Below are 20,882 nucleotides of genomic sequence, written 5' to 3' on the forward strand. Positions count from 1 at the left end.
GTCAAGGTCAAGGACTTAGTAGGACATTTATTTACACTATTACAATAAGGACATGTATTTACACTATTTATGATAATTTCATTTTAATATTGTATTTATTTTACCACACAGCACTGGTAATATTTTAACAGTGTAGCATACACCATAATAGCTCACAAGACCCCACACTTTAGTATAGAAGGTTGAGAGACTGTTTTAGAAAGATTTAGACAGTTAAAGACAATGAAAGTGCACTTTGGGCTTCTTGAATGTTTATTTAACCATTTGCTGCCCAGTGTAACATATACAGCATATACAGTCTCGACAGCAAGCTGTTTTACCAGTATGATGAATCCTGGTACTGCTTTTTAAAGCCGGCAACCTGCTTTCATGTAAAAGTGATTGAGTGACTTTGCGGCCATTCCCTGATCTCCTCTGCAACTAATGAAGCCTAAAGTGGCGAGGATTCTTTTCAGTGCAGATTTCAGGGCTGTCATTTCTTGGCCGGTACAAACAAGGGAGCATATGATCAAACACTATCCATTTTCACCGCTTGTGATTGCAATAAAGTCAAACAAAAAAAAAAGTGTAAAAAAAAAAAAAAGTTAAAAAACGCATCGTTCCCCCATGCTCACATGCAAATGCTTATTGTCAAAAATTTGCTCACTAAATGACAAATAAATGAACTGCAAAGCTTGATTTGCTACACTATGGAGGATCTCTTTTTTGCTCACTAATATGTGAGTGAGATTTCACAGAATACCTGCTTAGAGAACCTTAAAGGTCACAGAGGAGAAAGTTTGGAGGAGGCTTAATAGGAAAACAGCTTGGGAAGGAGATTTACCAGCCGGGATTGTTGAGGATCCAGGGTGATCCTGAAGGCTTTCTGGCCCCTAGGCATCGCAGAAAGGAGGTGAGGAGGCACTGCAGCTGGAGTGGAAAAGTGTGTTGGCACTCACACAATTGAGCACTAATTGCACATTGCATGTGTATGTTGCATCACCTAATTATTCAAATATTGGACTTATATTTTTTATTTATTTATGAGATTTGAAGTGGCACTATCACAAGATATATGTTTGCATTTTTACATTTTAATTAACATTGTTGAGTTATTTGCTGGCACGTGTGTAGGGCACCAAGATGATTTTGTCACTTTAGGATGTGTCACATTTATGTATGCTTTCAATATCACTTTTCACATTAAGGCTTGATTTGCCCATGAATTAATATTTATGGTGATTTAGTATACTAGCGCTACACTATTTTATATCTTATATTTTTTTGCACTGTTTTGGTATCAGTTTGAGCATTAGCAGCTGAAGGGTAGGGCTTGGGGTCCATATCAGCGCAGGAGGAATTTTATTATAAAACATTTACTTGACATATCATCAGCTTTTATAAAAAACTGAGCATTATATTGTGTTTGTGTGTACTAAATTCAGGTGTATTTTTTCGTGAAAATTTTGAGTTTGATAAACGACTGCACAAATATTGTTTGACTTTAAAAAACTGGAACTGCTAACATTTCATTGTTCAGGGCCAATGCTTTCAAAAAAATATTGAAGGTATGGGGCTGCTAAGTAATTTTCTAGTAAAAAAAAATAAATTGTATTTTCAGCATGTGGAAAACTTAAAAATTGCCCCCACAGGCAGGCAGTTAAATGGCAGTTAAATGTGTTACTTTCCTGCTGTGTAGTCATAAATTACACAAGTAACAAACTGTTAATTCAAATATTTGTTAAAAAAAAATAAAAAAAATACGATGTTTATATCTTTTTACATTTAAACATTACAGCTTCAGTCACTCCTAGGCTAACTGGATGAGATTCAACATGAACCAAAGACTGAAAATAGTAATTCTGTACAAAGTCTTTTCTCAAACACATACTTTCATCTTTACACTGAAGGAATGCTTCTTTTCCATGATTGACTTTAGTAGTTTGAGCAGATTTAAAATTAAAGTTTTTCTTCAAGTAATAGTGAAGATTTTGACTGAGCAGTAATACAATCACTCCTCCAATACGTAGGACTCTGAAAATTAAAAAAAAAAAAAAGTTTTGAATTTTAAAAATAAGGTGACCAAGAGACTTTAAAATGGCTTCAAGAACACGATCATGTCAGAAATGTATTGGCTGCAATTACTGACCTCTCCCTTTTGAAAATGTTATATGCCCTGCTCAATACACTAAGGTTATCCATACATATTTAGATTTATCTTGTTCAGATCTGCTAGCTGAATGAGAGAAACTACTTGAGTCGCTCATCCACACTAAACAGTATGGATAGAGGAATCTTCCCTGCCAGTTGTATGTATACTTCCATCAACAGCTGATTGGATGCAGTCACTGTTTTTTATGTGCATCGATTGACTTTGCAATTGAAGTTTGTTGAGCAGCGTAGTACCCAAAGGGCCACCCACACATTTAATTTTGGCTGATTCAGCAGGAATCACCCATAATTCAAGCCGTGCACGCCACATCGGTCACATATATGGAACAAGTAAAGAAATAAGGAATTACAACTTTTCTGACTTATTTGCTCCAGATTTGTTCTAGGACTGTGATTAAGAAATACCTGACCCATTTTCAAGACCTAATTTAAGGTTGATTTTGCATGCAAATCTGCCTAGTATAATTTTATACAGATAAAGATATTGAAGTTGATTTACTAAAGGCAAATAGGATGTTCACTTTGCAAGAACATTTGCTACAGAGCATAGTGAATGTGGTGAAGTTTCACTTTGTAGAGAATACCCAATCACATGCAAGGGAATAAAAAATAGCTTTTCCGCTTGCACATGATTGGATGATAAAAGTCAGCAGAGCTTCACCTGATTTACTAAGCAATGGGGCAAATTCCTTTGCAAAATAACCAGCCTATTTGCCTTTATTAAATCAACGCCATTACAGTTTTATTTGATATATATGGAACCTTGATATGTGAACTGTATACATTTACTAGTTTGACCTTAACACCTAGATGCTATCTACAGTTTGTAAAAGACTATCTGAGCAGAGAGCAATTGTCCATATCCATATGCTAGCAAATACACTGGCAAGCTTTTGAGGACATGCCTCCCCTTTAACCATACCCCACTCCATGAGTCCACAGTTTTCCAGCAAGTAATGAGTAACTTGGAGAGTTTAGGGAGGGTATCCTGTATTATATTCCCCATGTCCTGTATTATATTCCAAGCTATGGGATTTACAAGTCAAAATTCCTCTTAGTTTAACCACTTGCCCTGCAGAGGATTTACCCCCCTTCCTGACCAGGCCATTTTTTGAGATACAGCGTTGAGTTACTTTAACTGACAATTGTGTGGTCATGTAACGCTGTAAATAAATGAAATTTATGTATATTTTTTCGCACATATAGAGTTTTATTTCAGTGGTATTTGATCACCTCTGTGTTTTTTATTGTTTGCGCTATAAACTTTATCCAATAAAAAAATTTTAAAAAATCAAATTCTGGCAAATTTAGGCCAAAATGTATTCTGCTACATATCTTTGCTATAAAAAAAAAAAATCCCAATGCATGTAAATTAATTGGTTTACGTGAAAGTTATAGCATCTACAAATGGCAGCATATATACTGGAACTTTTATTTTTTTTTATACTAGTAATGGCGGCGATCAGCGACTTGTAGAGGCACTGCGGTGGCCATTATGACACTGGGGGGTAACTACCACTGACATCCCCAGTGACACTATAATAGTGATCAGTGCCAATAAAAAGCACTAACACTGTACTACTGGCACTGGGCAGGAAGGGGTTAACATCTAGGGCAAAGGGTTAACTATGTCCTGTGTGTGTTTTACTTTAGAGACATGCTGTTTTCTACCTCTCTGCTGTGCAAAGAGATACAACACAACATGTCCTTGCTGACAGGAGAGAGACCTGTGTTGTTTACACACAGATCTCTCTTCTGTCAGTTTTTCCCAACGATTGCTGGGTGCTGGCGGGAAATCGGCGGCTGGGACCTGGTGATTGACATCCCTAGCTGCCATGGCGGTGCCTACCCTGAAATGCAAATCACGTATATATACATGATTTTGCACGGCCCTGCCGCCTTGTAGCCGTATTTCTGCTATAGGGCGGTGGGCAAGCGGTTAATCTTACAGTATAAGAAAGGCAACTTATTCATACACCATGGGACATTCTCAAGAACTGAATACATAGGTACTACCCCAGAAAGATTGAAAAAAAAAAAAATCAGATGGAGAAGAGTGCAGACTTCTGGAGGAAAAAAGTTTATCTGAAAGAAAGAAGTGGGTAGATCGCTGAAAGCTGAAACATTAACTATTAGTGTATAGTTTGAGTCTCTGGGATATGAAAATAGTTGTCATCTGGAAGTACTTGAATCTAGTTTTGTTTATAGCGATTAAGAATTCAAACTGTTTGTCTTGGACTCCAGGTTTGGACTATTTTTTCGGTTCTGGAATCATTACAGAGAGAAGAGGAAGATGATTCAGGGATACAGCCGGAGATAGGTGCTAATTTTAAGGTAGCTTTTTATCACAGGATGGGTTCAATGCCGGCCCAGGAAAGCTCTGGAGAGCCAAAGGGAAATTCTTGTGTGGGAAGGTTGGCTTCTTCCTAAACTCTTCTATCCAGGGTTTAGTTTTCCTGTGCATACACCAATCTAGAATTCATGATAGGGTGCTACCTGCACTAAGGACTTCTCTACCTATTCAAATACTCATTTTGTTTGTGTTTTGTTTACCAGATAAACAAGATGAACTTCCATCCCAGTGAGCGCAAGAATGCATTCAGAATCTCAATTAAGATTGTCTGACACAGATGGAGCAGACAGGGTGGAACATTCATCCCTAAAATAGCATTTCCCTTAGACTAGATGTATGTCTTTATTGCATTTGTAAAATTCTTGTTTAACCACTTTAATATCGCGATATAGCCAAAAGATGGCTACAGCACTGTTCTCTTGCTCTGGGAGAGCATCTATAGATGTCATCAAGCGCACTCTGTCAGTGCTGTGTCCTTTGGACATAACTGATCACAGATCACGGTAAAGGGCCAATTACAGCGGCTCTTTACCATGTGATCAGCTGTGTCCAATCACAGCTTCATCACATGTAAACAGATTGCTGGTTATTGGCTTTTCCGTTCCTCAGCGCCGTCAATGTGTGAGAAAAGAAAAGCCGATAACCATCAATCCTGACAGCGCTTTGTTTAGGGCCCTGGTAAGTGCATCAGTGCCAATCGGTGCCGCCTATCAGTGCCCAATAGAGTAAAGAACATTTTTCTAGGAGGTTGAAAAGTGTTGTTTTAGGTAGCAAAGTAGAAAATATATGCAGCTACGTAATACTAGGCAAAATTGGTAGAGTTGTCTGCTATGTTAGGATTTTTCTGAGCAATGCTTCTGAAGATGATTAAAAGGAGCAGGGGACAACCCTGATGGGTTCTAATGTTTAATGGGAACAGGGTCTGAGGTACATTGATCCAAAGTGCTGCTATGGGATAACAGTAAATGGTGATCAGTCAGTGGCATATGATTTTTTCTTAGTCTCCAAACTGCGACCCTTGGCTTACTTTTATTTGGCCCTTGGGGAACTATTCCTCCCACTGACACAAACAATGGGGCACTAGTTCTTCCACTGGCACCCACAATGAGCCACAATTCCTTCCACTGACACCAACGATGTTGCACTATTCTTTCCATTAGCACCAACAATGGGGCATTATTCCTTTCACTGACACCAACAGTGAGCTATTTTTCTTTCCACCGACACCAACGATGCATTATTCTTTCCACTGACACCAACACTGGGGCACCATTTCTCCCACTGACATGAACAATGGGTTACTATTACTCCCACAATGTAAAGAGGAACTATTCACTGACACCAGGGATGCCGCACTCTACCTCCCACTGACACCAAAGGTAGGGTACTATTCTTCCAATCGATACCAGCAATATTTCTCCCATGAATACCAAAGATGGGGCTCTATTCTTCTGCCTACTGGTGCTATATATATCCCCACTGATAATGGGGAATAGAATGTGGCTGGCTTGCTAGGGGAGGCTTTATTTTTTAGATTATTTTAAGATATATGTATTTAGAAAGGAATCTGGTCTATGGCTAGTGCAAAAACCTGAATATTTAGCCTCTTTGGGAAAACTGTTAATTATGCTTGGAATGCATCAACTGGGAAATCATGTTGTTCATGGACAGAATTGAATGCTTTGGAAAATTTGGGTTTAGGGGCACAACAAGACTTTGAGTCAGCTGCTTGGCTATGTTTTAAAGTTTTTATAGTGGCCAGGAATTCTTCTGTTATAATGGGGAGCTCTAGCTGTGTTGTGTTTGTGTTAGCTTAGGGAGACCAGAGGAAATCAGATATTCATTAGTCATAACAGATTTCTTCTGTAGTATTGATTAGTCCTGAAAACTTAACAGAAATATTTTGCATTTAGCTACTATCCGAAAGGTAAACAAAAATGGTAAGCTTATTTTTAATAATACACATTTATTACATAAAACTATGTATCCACGTAAGAATATTCTTAAGTGTACCTACTTAATATCAGCAGAAAAATGGTTTCCACTTCTTTGGCTTAGTTATCAGAATAAAAAACAACATTAATTATATAATTATAAAGTGCAGCGCTAAAATTGTGACTTGAAAATTTGAGGCTTTCATAGATGTTCACAAATTCTCAAGGAAATTATCCATCAAGAGATATTTCCTCTCCAACCCTATTAGTAAGGAGCCTGTTAAATCCAGTTACTCTAATTTGAGCAATGCTTCCACCTTCAATCCTCCTCCTCAAGTCAATTCTGCAGTGGGTCTTTTCCGTGAGCAGGTTATAAGGGATTTAAATAGTCTTCCTGTTAAAAAATGTCACACTGACTATTCAACTAGAAAAGCTATGAGTTCTCTTTTGGAGAAGAAAGATTTGGTTATCCGCCCGGCGGATAAAGGTGGGGGTGTAGTGATCCTTGATAAGCAATATTACGTTGATGAGGTTTACAAAATTTTGAATGACACCACCACATACCTACCTTTGAATAATAACCCTATTTTGAAATACAAGAAATCCCTCAAGAGTATTATCAGTTCTGGGTTTGACAATAAGTTAATTAATCAGAAAGAAAAGGTTTTCTTGTGTCCTAAGGTACCCAGATTACCCATTATGTATATTTTACCCAAGGTGCATAAGGACGCTGTGCACCCTCCGGGTAGGCCTATTGTAAGCGGGATCAATTCCCTTTGCTCCAAGATTGGAGCTTATATAGATTATTATCTTCAGCCACTAGTTGCTCTTACACCATCCTATTTAAAGGATACCAAGCAAGTATTAAATGCTATACAAGATGTTGCCACCAACACCACTACCTACTTAGTTACTGCAGATGTGGAAGCTCTATATAGTAGTATTAGCCACCATGAAGGTTTGCAGGCAGTTGAGTATTATCTAAAAAATCACAGCTCTCTAACCGCACCACATATGTGTTTTATCCTTGAACTATTGGATTTTGCGATGAAAAAGAACTATATGTGGTTCGATGGCAATTTCTACCTGCAGATTAAAGGCGTGGCTATGGGGGCTAAGTTTGCCCCCAGCCTCGCCAACCTCTTTATGTCATACTGGGAGGAGGAGGTCATTTATGCTAGGGAGTGGCCTGAATTATCCTTCTACAAGAGGTATATTGATGACGTACTTTTGTTATGGAATGGCAGTGAGCAGTCTCTTATTAACTTTTTTGGAACGCTCAATTACAACATTAGCAATATTAATTTGACATACACCTATAGTATGGTGGAAGTCAATTACTTGGATTTAGTTCTTATGAACGTTGGTGGTAGGATTGTTACCAAATCTTACTTCAAACCTTCCGATCGTAACAGCTACATTCCTCTTGACAGCTGCCACCATCCTAACTGGCTTTCTAACATCCCTAAAAGCCAGTTTCAGAGGATCAGGAGGAATTGTACCGATCTAAAGGATTACCATACACAAGCTTCAATTTTGAAGGATAGATTCATTGAAAAAGGCTATAATACATCTACGCTTGATGGCACCATTAGTATGGTCGCAAATATGGGAAGGGAACAACTTCTTACATCTAACCCCAAACCCCCTAAGAATCTAGTTTGCCCCTTTATTACCACCTTTTCTATTCAACATAGATCTATCCGTCATATCATTAAAAAGAATTAGCAAATTTTGAGAGCTGATCCCATTTTAAACAAAATCTTACCTTACTCACCAGAGGTTATTTTTCGTAAGCCATCTACTTTGAGAGATATTATATCTCCTAATGTGATTAATCCTCCTGCTAAACCTCTGGCCTTATTTAATTATAAAGGTTTCTATCCGTGCAATAAATGCATAGCTTGTAAAGTAGATGGTAATAGAAAAAGGAAAATTACCACTTTCCGTTCCAGTTCTAATAACAACACATATGACATAGACAAGTTTATATGTTGTAACAGCAAACATGTAGTCTACTTACTTGAATGCCCCTGCTCCAAGCAGTATGTAGGCCGCACCACGAGAAGGTTACGTGATCGGCTCAGAGAGCATATAAATAATATTAGAAAGGGCTTTAAAGATCATTCCCTCTCATTACATTTCAGACGTCATCATGGGAGAGACCCTTCCCTTCTGAGATTCATTGGAATTGATATTGTTGTTCCACATTGGAGGGGCACTCACAAAACCCGAGCTGTCTCACAGTTAGAGACTTGGTACATTTGTCAACTGGATACTTTATACCCACGGGGCCTTAACGTCGAACTTGACGTAAATTGTTTTATAGACAATAGTTGAATTTACAGTGATTAATTTTCATTTTTTACTCAATTTTTATGTATTTTAATTTCTTGATTTTTGCTTTAATACATCTTTACGTGGTTATTGCTATCACATGATTAATATTGCTGTGGTATATGTATTTACTGGCCCATGTCATGATTATCTACTTTTTATCCCTAAACCTTCTTTCTCCACTATGAATGACCTTTTTTTGAGATATGGAGAATTTTTTGCATGTATTCCATAATTGAGGTATGGTCGCTTGCTCTCCTGTTAATTTAGTATGAGCGTGTAGACTGTGTCCTCTGTTGTGTTTTTTTATGGAACTGTGACTAATTGGCATTTGGCTAGGGCGCACACGCCTTGCGATCTAGCTTAGATTTCTAAATAATCATGATATTGCCCATATTTGCAGTTTTAATTTTCCCCCTTTTGTATGGTTCTATTACTCATTATTATTATCTGTTCATGTATGACTTTTCTTAATAATATTTGTACACCTGTTTTAACTGCTGTATCGTCTGCTGTCTCTCTGGTAGTCTCGGATGGACATGCAGACCTTTTTAGAGCTACGACAAAATGGCGCCTGGCTATTGCGCATGCGCCTTTTGATCTATTTAGCTCCGACCTGTGTCACGGCGTACACCGGTTCTTTTCTCTGAGGATGTGCTTGGCACGTAACGCGTAAGGAGGAACCTGCGCACGCCTTGACGCCACGCCGTCGGAGCATTGTGGAGCTCCGGCGGCCACTACATCTGACAGGACGGTTAGTCCTGTTTGCTTTGTTGCTAGCCTTTTGCTTTGCTAGCTGTGTACTGTTTTACTTGATTGCTACTGGATGCATCCTGTCTTATACTTATTAAACCTATTCGATTATACCTCACCATGGGCATTTTTCTTGATTCCTTTGTGGGGAGTATCTCCTCCTAGATACCGCTGATGTGGAGTGGAGGAGTGGTGGTTTTCTCCGGTGGAGCTGTGATTTCTTCCTTGCTGTCTAGTGGAACGTGTGCTGCTTTGGTCTGAGGATCTTCACTGATCCAGGGATTGTATCTACCTCTGTTCCCTGACTACATCTTAGACTCTATCTCTGCCACATTGCATGCACCTCTGGCCAGTGTGCACGGCCACCTGAAGTCATCTTTACTGGGACCTTTTTTTACATTGGGACTTAATTTTCCTGTTTTTTGCCTTTCCCCCTTTTTTATTTTCAAGTCACAATTTTAGCGCTGCACTTTATAATTATATTCATGTGAGGAATTTTTTTTGGTTGTTCCTATGTGTTTCAGCTGCTTGTCCGTTTAAAGCGCTCACTTCTTCCTTTGTTCTAAACATTAATTATATGGATCAATAACGAATGTAGAAATGCTTGTGTAGTATGACAGTATGAATGCCGGGCAAGATAGTTCTCAGAACTTTTCTTTAACTCACTGTAGATCAGTTTTGAAATAGTACATACCTTTCCATTTCTCTGATGATGTCAGGCAGAAGTTCTTTTATATCTTTAAAACATTTAAATTTTTTTCCAAATGGGATATCAGAAATCACAACATCCATACTCTCTGACAGAACTGGAATATCTACATAACATAAAACAATGTTTTACACACAATTATATAGATAACAGCATTTAAAAAAAAATCTCAAAAGGTGGAAGATTCAAACTGATAATGATTTTGCACTGGATTGTTCCTTTACTTTAGCATGATCCATCATGTTTATGGAATTTGGTCTGGCAATTTAACATAGTTACTTAATTACTTCAAGAAAATTCCAACTGACAAAGAAAGATGTGCAATATCAAGTACTTCCCATATTGATGTGTTCTTCTTTAAAACCTTAAAAACCTGAAAGATATATGGCTGCTAAAATCACTCCATCAGCAGGATACAGAGGTGATGTCTTGGATTGCAATAAATACTTTATCAAGCCAGAAGTAATTACCAAAAATACGAACCTCTAAATTTTTTTTATTTATAAAAAGGTCAACAAAGTGTAATCCTCATTCCGATCACTTTTAGGGATAAGCAAACATCTGTCTTGATTCACAGGATGTTTGTCTCTACCCAACATAAAGTCTGAATACTAGAAACTTTAAGGTGGTATTAAAACAAAAAATTTAATATATTGCAGCTTACCAATCATTAGATATTGTGGCTGCATTTGTTTTAATTTTTTAGACTTTTTTCTTTGTTTTCACCTGGTGATCTGGTAACACAACAGGCTTAGAATATGTTTTTGTTTAACCACTTGCTGCCTAGAGGCCACAGTCTGAAGACAGGCTGGTAGGTTAATTGGCTCCTGTCTAAATTGGCCCTAGTATTTGTATGTATGAATGTGAGTTGGGGACCTTAGATTGTAATCTCCTTCAGAGCAGACTGGATTGACTGTCCTTGGGCAGATTTTGGTTGGCTTGAAAAAAGAAGTGTAGTGTTGGAACTCTATTGTTTACTCCTTTTACCCCACTGATTGAACCCATAAGTCTGGGATGGCTGTCACCCAGAGGAATGTAAACTATACCAGACAACCCCCTACTCTTATGTGTGAGCACCCCCTCATTGTGAAGGAGGCTTGGGATTAGACTTGGTGGGCTTTGTGTTCCAAGTTTTGCACCGAAAAGAAGAGCTGAATTTTGGCTTTGATGAGAATGGTTGGGTGATATGTATTTTGAGTAGATAAAAGCCCTGAAGAGGAGGTTTTGGAGACTTTACTGTGGAAGGAGGATTCTTTCCTCAAGTGACATCCTTTAAGAACTTGTCAAATGCCTCACCAAAGAGACATCCTCCTTCAAAGGGCATATGAGTGAGGCATCTTTTACAAACAGCTTCAGCTGAATATTCTTTCAGCCATAAGATTCTGTGCATATGTACAGAAATGAGGAGTTCTGGAAATTTGTTTCATGGCCTGCTCTAGGATATCATCACAAACAATTAGGGCAGAAGACAGTGTTTGATCATGAAAGACAGGATCCAGTTGAGCGTTCATCACCCTAGTCCAATTAGCTGCGGTTTGACAAACTGAAATTGCAGCAATAGCTGGTTACAGGGCTGCAGCTTCAAGAGTAAAGAATGCCTTTAAGAGCATCTCAAATTTTCCATCAGCAGAATCCTTAAACAAATAGTCATTTCCTATAGGCGCAGAACAATGTTTGGTTAAAACCACAGATGCTTGTGGACAGCAGGATCTACTACCAGAACAGACTACTTTTTAATAGATATACTGTAGCTCAGTAATAATTATTTGAGGGGTGAAAACCTTCTCAGGAGAAGCCAATTTGTCATAAATTGTCCATTCAGTTAGTTCATGAATGGGGAAAAACTGGATTTTATTGTTATCGAACAATCCCTTTCTCGGAGTTCATTGACTGACACAGTTCTTCCATAATCTTGACCATAGGGTTATAGCACCACCTTCAATAGTGGGACACTAGATTAAGAAAAAAAAAAAAGGAACACAGCACTTCCTATGGGCAGACCTAGCTGGTAGCAAACCCCTTCTCTGCCATAAGCAGCTCAGTTCATCTCCAGGCAGTACAAGAGAAAAAAAACAAAGAGTGCTGTCAACTAAATCAGAGAAAGAAATTTTACAGTGCGTAACAAAATATCCAGTTTTCTCTTATGTTCATTGATAGACACAACTCTTTCATAAACTTGACTGTAGGTAAGCACCAAGCAGTGCCTCAATAAAGGGGTGGAGAACTAAAGAACATGTAAGATCATCCAAAAACTAAGAACCTCAAACAGCTGCCCACAAAAACTTGCGGTCAAAACATGCAGCCAAAAATGCCAAAACAGCAACTGTGGAAACCTTGGTAATGGTATGCACAGACGACCAAGTAGTTGCCATACAAACTTGAGACACAGACGCTTGAGGTCAGGACAACCAAGAGGCACTAATCACCCTGATAGAGAATGCCATAACAGGAAAAGGGAGGAACCCAACCCTTCAAAGGCATAATGTCAAATCATGACAACCGTCTGGCCAATCTATCGAAAAATAATAATTAAAAAAAAAATAGTGGCAGAGGAAGCTGCCAGGCCATTTCTAGGACTGTCATCACCAAAAAAAGAGTCCGCCCTCGAAAAGGAGGTTGTATTGGACAGACATACTAACCCATGTCCAGTATGCCCCACCACAGACAGAATCTAGGAAACATGTCCAGGTGCAGAGACCATTTTCCTTGATCCAACGCCTGATGAGTGAGGACGTCTACCTGCCAGTTATCTACGCCCGGAATGTAAACGGTGGAAGGAGCCAGCATGTGAACTGCTGCCCACCGAATAATGTGTGAGGCCTCCAGTGCTGTTGCCAAGCTCCTTGTCTCTCCCTTGTGAATGGCATAGGCCATTGTCTGATATAATCCTAACTGTATAACCTTTAACATACACTTCCTGCCTTCACGCTGCCAAACAAGCCTACTTTGTCACTCTCATCAATACCTTCTCTTCGAGTCCTCTTGGCTCTTCTCTACCTTCAACTCTCTACTGTCTCCGCCCCCACCGCCACCCAGCGCCTTACTGACTGTCCACGAGATTGCAAACCACTTCCAAAACAAGATTGACGCAATTCGTAGGGACATCGCCACTACACAGACACCCACCCCACTTAGCATTCCTCATACCATACCTCCCTCAAAACTCTCCTCCTTTGACCTCGCTACCACCGAAGAGGTCCTCAAGGTCTTCTCAAAAGTCCGCCTCACCACCTGCCCCCTGGACCCTGTCACCTCACAACTCCTTCGGTCACCCTCCTCCTCCAATCCTATGCTCCCTCACTCACATCTTCAATCTTTCCCTCTCTTCAGTTGCCTTCCCCTCCCCTCTAAAGCATGCGCACATACTTAAAAAAAACCTTCCCTAGACCCCACCAACCTGAACAAGCTAAGACCCATCTCCCTGCTGCCATTTACGTCTAAACCCCTAGAATGCTTAGTCTACAATAATCTGAGCTTCCACCTCACTGACAACAACCTTCTCGACCCTTTACAGTCTGGCTTTTGCCCTCTACACTCCACTGAAACTGCCCTACTAAAACTCTCTAATGACCTACCAACTGCAAAAACCAATGGCCACTATTCAATACTCCTACTACTCGACCTCTCCACGGCTTTTGACATGGTTGACCAACCCCTCCTCCTCAAAAAACTACACTCTCTTGGCATCAGAGACTCCGTTCTCTCCTGGTTCTCCTCCTATCTATCGCAGCGCTCCTTCAGTGTTACCTATAACGCTGCCACCTCCTCTTCACTCCCTCTCTCTGTAGGGGACCCTCAAGGTTCTGTCCTTGGACACCTTCTCAACTCCATCTACACCTCCTCGCTTGGTCGCTTGATAAACTCCCACAGCTTCAATTACCATCTCTATGCTAATGACGCGCAAATCTGTCTACCCCTCACCTCACCCCTTCAGCCTCCATCTGCATTGCTAGCCTACTAAGTGACATATCGGCTTGGATGTCACTCCACTTCCTCAAACTCAACCTTTCCAAAACTGAGCTCCTAGTATTCCCCCCTGCCCGGGCCACCTCCACTGACTTCACCATAAATATCGATAACACAATCATTAGTCCATCCCCTCATGCCAGGGTACTAGGTGTAATCTTAGACTCCCATCTGTCCTTCCAGCCCCAGATCCAATCGCTGACAAAATCATATAGACTTCACCGCTGCAACATCTCCAAGATACGACCATTCCTAACCCCGGAAACCACTAAGCAACTTATTCACTCCCTTGTCATATCACGCCTCGACTACTGTAACTCCCTCCTCATTGGCCTACCTCATTGCAGGCTTTCCCCCCTTCGGTCTATCATGAACGCTGCTGCCAGACTCATCCACCTCACTAACCGCTCTGTATCTGCCACCCCTCTCTGCCAATCCCTCCACTGGCTCCCAGTTGCCCAACGGATAAAATTCAAAACACTAACTATGACATACAAAGCCACCCACAACACTGCCCCAATTTACATATCCGATCTTATCTCTAAATATCACCCAAACCATACAATCCGCTCCTACTCTCTAGCTCCCTTATCTCCTCCTCCCATGCTTGTCTCCAAGACCTCTCCAGGGCGTCACCCATCCTCTGGAACTCCCTACCCCAATCTATCAGACTATCACCTACTTACCTTTAGGCGATCATTAAAAACCTATCTCTTCAGGGAAGCCTATCCCGCCCTCTGCTAATACTGGAATCCGCTATGCTTCCAACCACTCCATCCCCCACAGTTTTACCTATTGTACCACTCACCCCTCCCTCCTAGATTGTAAGCTCCAATGAGCAGGGCCCTCAATTCCCTCTTGTATTGAACTGTATTGTTACTGTATTGTCACCCACTCTAATGTAAAGCGCTGAGCAAACCGTTGGCGCTATATAAATCCTGTATAATAATAATTAAAGAAACTTCGTCCAACGAGTCAGACAATGTCTGATCACCTGTAACTTTAGGATAGTGATAGGTAGCTTGGGACATTTCCAGAATCCAATGGCCCTGGACCAACCAATAATCCAGAACTCCACCCTCCCAACCGGACAGGCTGGCATCCGTCGTGACCACTGTCCAATGGGGAAGGAGACAAGACTTCCTGGCTCAAAGAGATGAAGATCAAAGCCACTAGAGAACGGAGACCCTGACCAATTGTCCTAAGCGGAACAGATTCTCAGGTTGTCCCCTCTGGATAAGATTTGTGGAACTGCGCTTATGGGACTACCTTGAAGACAGATACCATGAGTCCCAGAAAATGCAAATACACAGAGAGGGCCACTCGTGAGACAGGAGTAACTCCAGACACCTCGTCAGGATCACAGCAGACTTCCTAAAGTTCAACAGCTGCCGAGTGCGCATGGAGAGAGTCACATTGTGCATTAGCGCAGAATGAGACTGCTCACGGGAGGAGGTAATCCAGACAGGCTATCATGGCAATTCCCTGCTGTTTCAGCAATGCCAGAGCTGGAGCAAAAAGCTTGGCAAATACCCAAGCAGTAGAGGCCAGACCAAGGGGGAGCAACAAAAACTGACAATGCACAACCCCAAAAGAGGGAAAGTCACCAAACAAGTGGACTCCAACCTGAACTGTACTTTCACAAGGTCAAGCAGGGCCATGAAGGCCAGAATTGGGCAGACTCCTTCCTTCTCCAGGAAACGAAAGCTGGTCAGAATGAAACCCCTTAAACCTCTCCGCTTCCAAAACTGGGTGCGATCATGCCCTGGAGAAGCAGGTCCTGCACTGCCCCCTAAAAAATCCTGCAGACAAGACAGGGAGAGATGAAGAGTGGAAGGAATATCTTGTCTGGCGGATAGGAAGAAACTGTATTTTGTAGCTTGAGAAACAGTTTGTGGATCCAATTTTTGGAAGACAAGGAAGTTACAATGCAGAGGAAGGGGGAATGGTGCTGCGCTAACAAACACAGGGGAATAGAAATAAACTAAAAATGGTGGGTGACCACAAAAACAAAACACATGTAAAAAAAACCTATATAAACAACATAATGCAACTAGTGCATAGAACAGATGTGAAATGAACACGAATAAGGATGTAATGGACTAAAAATATGTGCTTAAAAAACTAAAAAAGACAAAACAAGCGATAAGAGAATCAAAATAAATGAGATATAATAGAACAAATGACAGGAGAACCCAAAAGGTGATGTCTAATGGTGGGAAAATACAAAGTGGATGACAAACGTCAAGACAAATCAATACAAAGTGAACACAGGCACAAAAATAACAGCATAAATACGTAGGCCAACGCACTTTCAAGGCACTCAACACCAAACAGATCAGCAATGGGGCCCTTTGCACTTTAATCCTGGACTATCAACCGTCAGCAATAGTGGTGGTATCCCCCTCACGGAAAAAGAATGCACTGCACAGCCAACCCAAAAGGATCCTAAAAGAAGAGAAAAGTAACACTCCCATAGTGTAGTATTTAATACAATTTATTAAAAAGCATATTGCCAAATGCCCACTCACATAAAATCAATGTAAATCAAGCTCCAAGCAGCATGTGATGATTTGGGTGTACTTGCATGGGTGTAGCAAGAAGGCGGCTGCCGTACAAGCCGGAACTGACGTCGCCACACTTCCGACCTACGTGTTCCGTGACGCAACGCGTAGAACAGAAGCGTGGTGACATCAGTTCCGGCGTGGACAGCAGCCGCCATCTTGCTACACCCATGCAAGTACACCCAAATCGTCACATGCTGCTTTGAGCTGGTTTTACATTGATTTTATGTGAGTGGGCATTTGGCAATATGCTTTTTAATAAATTGTATTATATACTACATTATGGGAGTGTTACTTTTCTCCTCTTTTGGGATCGTTTGAGTTGGCTGTGCAGTGCATACTTTTTCCGTGAGGGGGATACCTCCACTATTGCTGACGGTTGATGGTCCAGGATTAAAGCGCAAAGGCCCCATTGCTGATCTGTTTGGCGTTGAGCACCTTGAAAGTGCGTTGCCCCTTGGGGTCGCAACGTGGAGGTGAGGAGGCTATTTAGCCAGTGATGGATTGCTTGACAAATTGATCACTTTCACTACCACTGATCAAGTTCACTTGGGAGTTTTTTATCATTGGACTTTATATGCACTTATGTATTGTGGACAATCGCAATATATTTTCTTTTGATTTATTCACCACCTGTGGCAATACATATTCCATTACATGGGTTTTTTTGTGCGTTTATCTCTTTTGCTATATATATTTTTTTTAAATAGTGAAAAAAGCCCCTGCGCTTAGATGGCCCTAACAAATATAAAGCTGCTAGCACCTACTGTGTACCAATAAATACCTTAATCCAAAATTATAATATAAATGGTGCAGCGCTACTAATATATACAGCCAGCACTAAAAACACTCAGAAAATGCATGCAAATAAATTAATCACAACTGCATGGGTGAATGAACCCCCTAAGTGGATATACAGTGGGGATCGAAAGTTTGGGCACCCCAGCTAAAAATTTGTATTAATGTGCATAAAGAAGCCAAGGAAAGATGGAAAAATCTCCAAAAGGCATCAAATTACAGATTAGACATTCTTATAATATGTCAACAAAAGTTAGATTTTATTTCCATCATTTACACTTTCAAAATAACAGAAAACAAAAAAATGGCGTCTGCAAAAGTTTGGGCACCCTGCAGAGTTAATATCTTGTACTGCCCCCTTTGGCAAGTATCACAGCTTGTAAACGCTTTTTGTAGCCAGCCAAGAGTCTTTCAATTCTTGTTTGAGGTATCTTTGCCCATTCTTCCTTACAAAAGTCTTCCAGTTCTTTAAGATTTCTGGGCTGTCTGTCACGCACTGCTCTTTTAAGGTCTATCCATAGATTTTCAATTATGTTGAGGTCAGGAGATTGTGAAGGCCATGGCAAAACCTTCAGTTTACGCCTCTTGATGTAATCCCCCATGGATTTCGAGGTGTGTTTAGGATCATTATCCATTTGTAGAAGCCATCCTCTTTAACTTCAGCTTTTTCACAGATGGCATCAAGTTACCATTCAAAATTTGCTGAAATTTTATTGAATCCATTTTTCCTTCTACTCGTGAGATGTTCCCTGTGCCACTGGCTGCAACACAACCCCAAAGCATGATTGATCCAACCCCATGCTTAACAGTTGGACAGAGGTTCTTTTCATTAAATTCTGAGCCCCTTCTTCTCCAAACGTACCTTTGCTCATTCCGGCCAAAAAGTTCAATTTTAACCTCATCGGTCCACAGAACTTGTTTCCAAAATGCATCAGGCTTGTCTATATGTTCATTTGCAAAGTTCAAACGATGATTTTTGTGGTGAGGACGTAGAAGGGGTTGTCTTCTGATGACTCTTCCATGAAGACCATATTTGTACAAGTATCTCTTTATAGTGGAATAGTGTACCACAACTCCAGTGTCTGCCAGATCTTTCTGGAGGGATCGTGCAGTCAAACGTGGGTTTTGAATTGTTTTTCTCACAATCCTGCGAGCTGTTCTGTCTGATATTTTTCTTGGTCTTCCAGATCTTGCTTTAACTTCCACTGTTCCTGATGACTGCCATTACTTAATTACATTCCGAACAGAGGATATTGACATCTGAAACCGCTTTGCTATCTTTTTATAGCCTTCTCCAGCTTTGTGAGCGTCAACTATTTTCAGTTTCAGTTTTCTAGACAACTGCTTAGAAGAACCCATGGTGCTGACTGTTGGGGCAAGGTCAGATGAGTCTGGGCATTTAAAACCTTTGAGATTGACATAACCTGGTCTTCCCAGGCAATGATTGAAAACAATCCATGACACTGGCAGGTCTCAGCTTTACAAAGGGGGCAGTGCATGCTATAAATTCTGCAGGGTGCCCAAACTTTTGCAGACGCCATTTTTTTCTTTTCTGCTATTTTGAAAGTGTAAATGATGGAAATAAAATCTAACTTTTGTTGACATATTATAAGAATGTCTAATCTGTAATTTGATGCCTTTTGGAGATTTTTCCATCTTTCCTTGGCTTCTTTATGCACATTAATACAAATTTTTAGCTGGGGTGCCCAAACTTTCGATCCCCACTGTATATAACATAGAATAACATATATCAATCACTGGTGTCAAGGTGCCAAAGTGACACGCACTTAATTCGTGACTAAGGGGTGATGAATCAGTCCACTTTAAGCACACAGGTGAGAAACTCTTCATACACGTGGATGTGTCATACGTGCCAAAAAAATCCCAAAATGGTCTGAGTGCCCCCTCACCTCCTTGCAATGACCTCAAGGGCCAACCAGCGTTTCTACTAGTATTCAGACAATCTCCTGCAGATCCCCTCAATACGACCAGAATGACAGTAGCTTTAGCCAGACCTCTTCCTGCACTCCACCGCTCTGGCAACACCTCTAGGGTCCACTCAGAGACACAAACGAAACAGGCTCCATAGTGCAATGTTGTCAATTTTATTTAAATTAAAATACCCACTCACATGTTAGCAGGTAACCGCAAACATCCTCAGTTGTCCTCATGACATGTGGCTTCATGGAGTCCCAATATGGCGCGGGCGCCGGAAATGACGTCACTGCGTTCCGGAAATGACGATGGACGTACCAACGCGTTGCGTCACGAATATCACGTGACTTCATCAGGGTCATCAGCATTGATTGTGATACTTTCGTTATTTCACATTCAGTTCCTAATTGGGATTTATTCACTCAGCTGTTATACGCATTTATTATTGGTACACTGTATTTTCACCATATTTTCTAGCTGGCCTCACTTTTACAGTGCACCTATAGAGTTGAGGATTTTTTTTTTAGGTGGTGCACTTTTTGATATCCACGTGTTGTGGCACCATTATTTATGCTGTGTTATTTTTGTGCCTGTGTTCACTTTTTATTGATTTGTCCTGACGTTTATGTCATCCACTTTGTATTTTCCCACCATTAGACATCACCTTTTGGGCTCTCCTGTCATTTGTTCTATTATATTTCATTTATTTTGATTCTCTTATCACTTGTTTTGTCTTTTTTAGTTTTTTAAGCACATATTTTTAGTCCATTACGTGCTTATTCACGTCCATTTCACATCTGTTCTATGCACAAGTTGCATTATGTTGTTTATACAGTTCTTTACATGCGTTATGTTTTTGTGGTCACCCATCATTTTTAGTTTATTTCTATTCCCCTGTGTTTGTTAGCGCAGCACCATTCCCCCTTCCTCTGCATTCTCTCTATTTCGGTATATAGTTGGGTGCCTGCTGCTTTCTTAGATTTTATCAGTGTTTAATGGTAGCACGGGAGGTTTTATCCTGTTAAGGAAGTGATAATGTCATCCAGTGAGGCACCAAGGAGCCAGTCACCCATGGACAGCAAATTGATGAAAGCTCTCTTAGATGTCTGGTCAGCAGACCAACACTTAAGCTAAAGAACTGACTGAAGCACCACTTCCGAGACAGGGATGTGTGAAAAGCAGATGGGGCCACCTCCAGGGGAGCAGCACACAGGCTATGAACCAGTAGGTCTGCAAGTTCCACATAGACTGGAGGAAGCGCTCAGTACCCAAACTTTGATATAAGAACTCAGTGAGCATCTGAGGCAAAAGGGCTGTGGCCAAAAACCGGGCAAAGTGCCAAGCCAGTGGCCATAAACAGAGCCAGCGACTGAGTCCACCTT

General features: G+C 40.7%; 1 protein-coding gene across 1 annotated transcript in view; it reads right to left on the minus strand.

Annotated features, from left to right (window-relative positions):
- Positions 1–234: 234 nt before the first annotated feature.
- THUMPD2 (THUMP domain 2 tRNA and snRNA guanosine methyltransferase) overlaps positions 235–20,882 on the minus strand; it is a 168,265-nt gene continuing 147,617 nt past the window's right edge. Inside the window, exons 9-10 of the mRNA XM_089681777.1 lie at positions 10,223–10,343; positions 235–2,013 (exon numbers count right to left, since the gene is read on the minus strand). Coding sequence (XP_089537903.1) covers positions 1,749–2,013; positions 10,223–10,343 — 386 coding nt within the window. The 3' untranslated portion in view covers positions 235–1,748. The remainder of the gene's footprint in view (positions 2,014–10,222; positions 10,344–20,882) is intronic.

This window comes from Staurois parvus, unplaced genomic scaffold, assembly GCF_062004578.1.
Source record: "Staurois parvus isolate SC_StPar_1 unplaced genomic scaffold, SC_StPar_1.0 ptg000277l, whole genome shotgun sequence".
In the NCBI taxonomy this organism is placed as follows: domain Eukaryota; kingdom Metazoa; phylum Chordata; class Amphibia; order Anura; family Ranidae; genus Staurois; species Staurois parvus.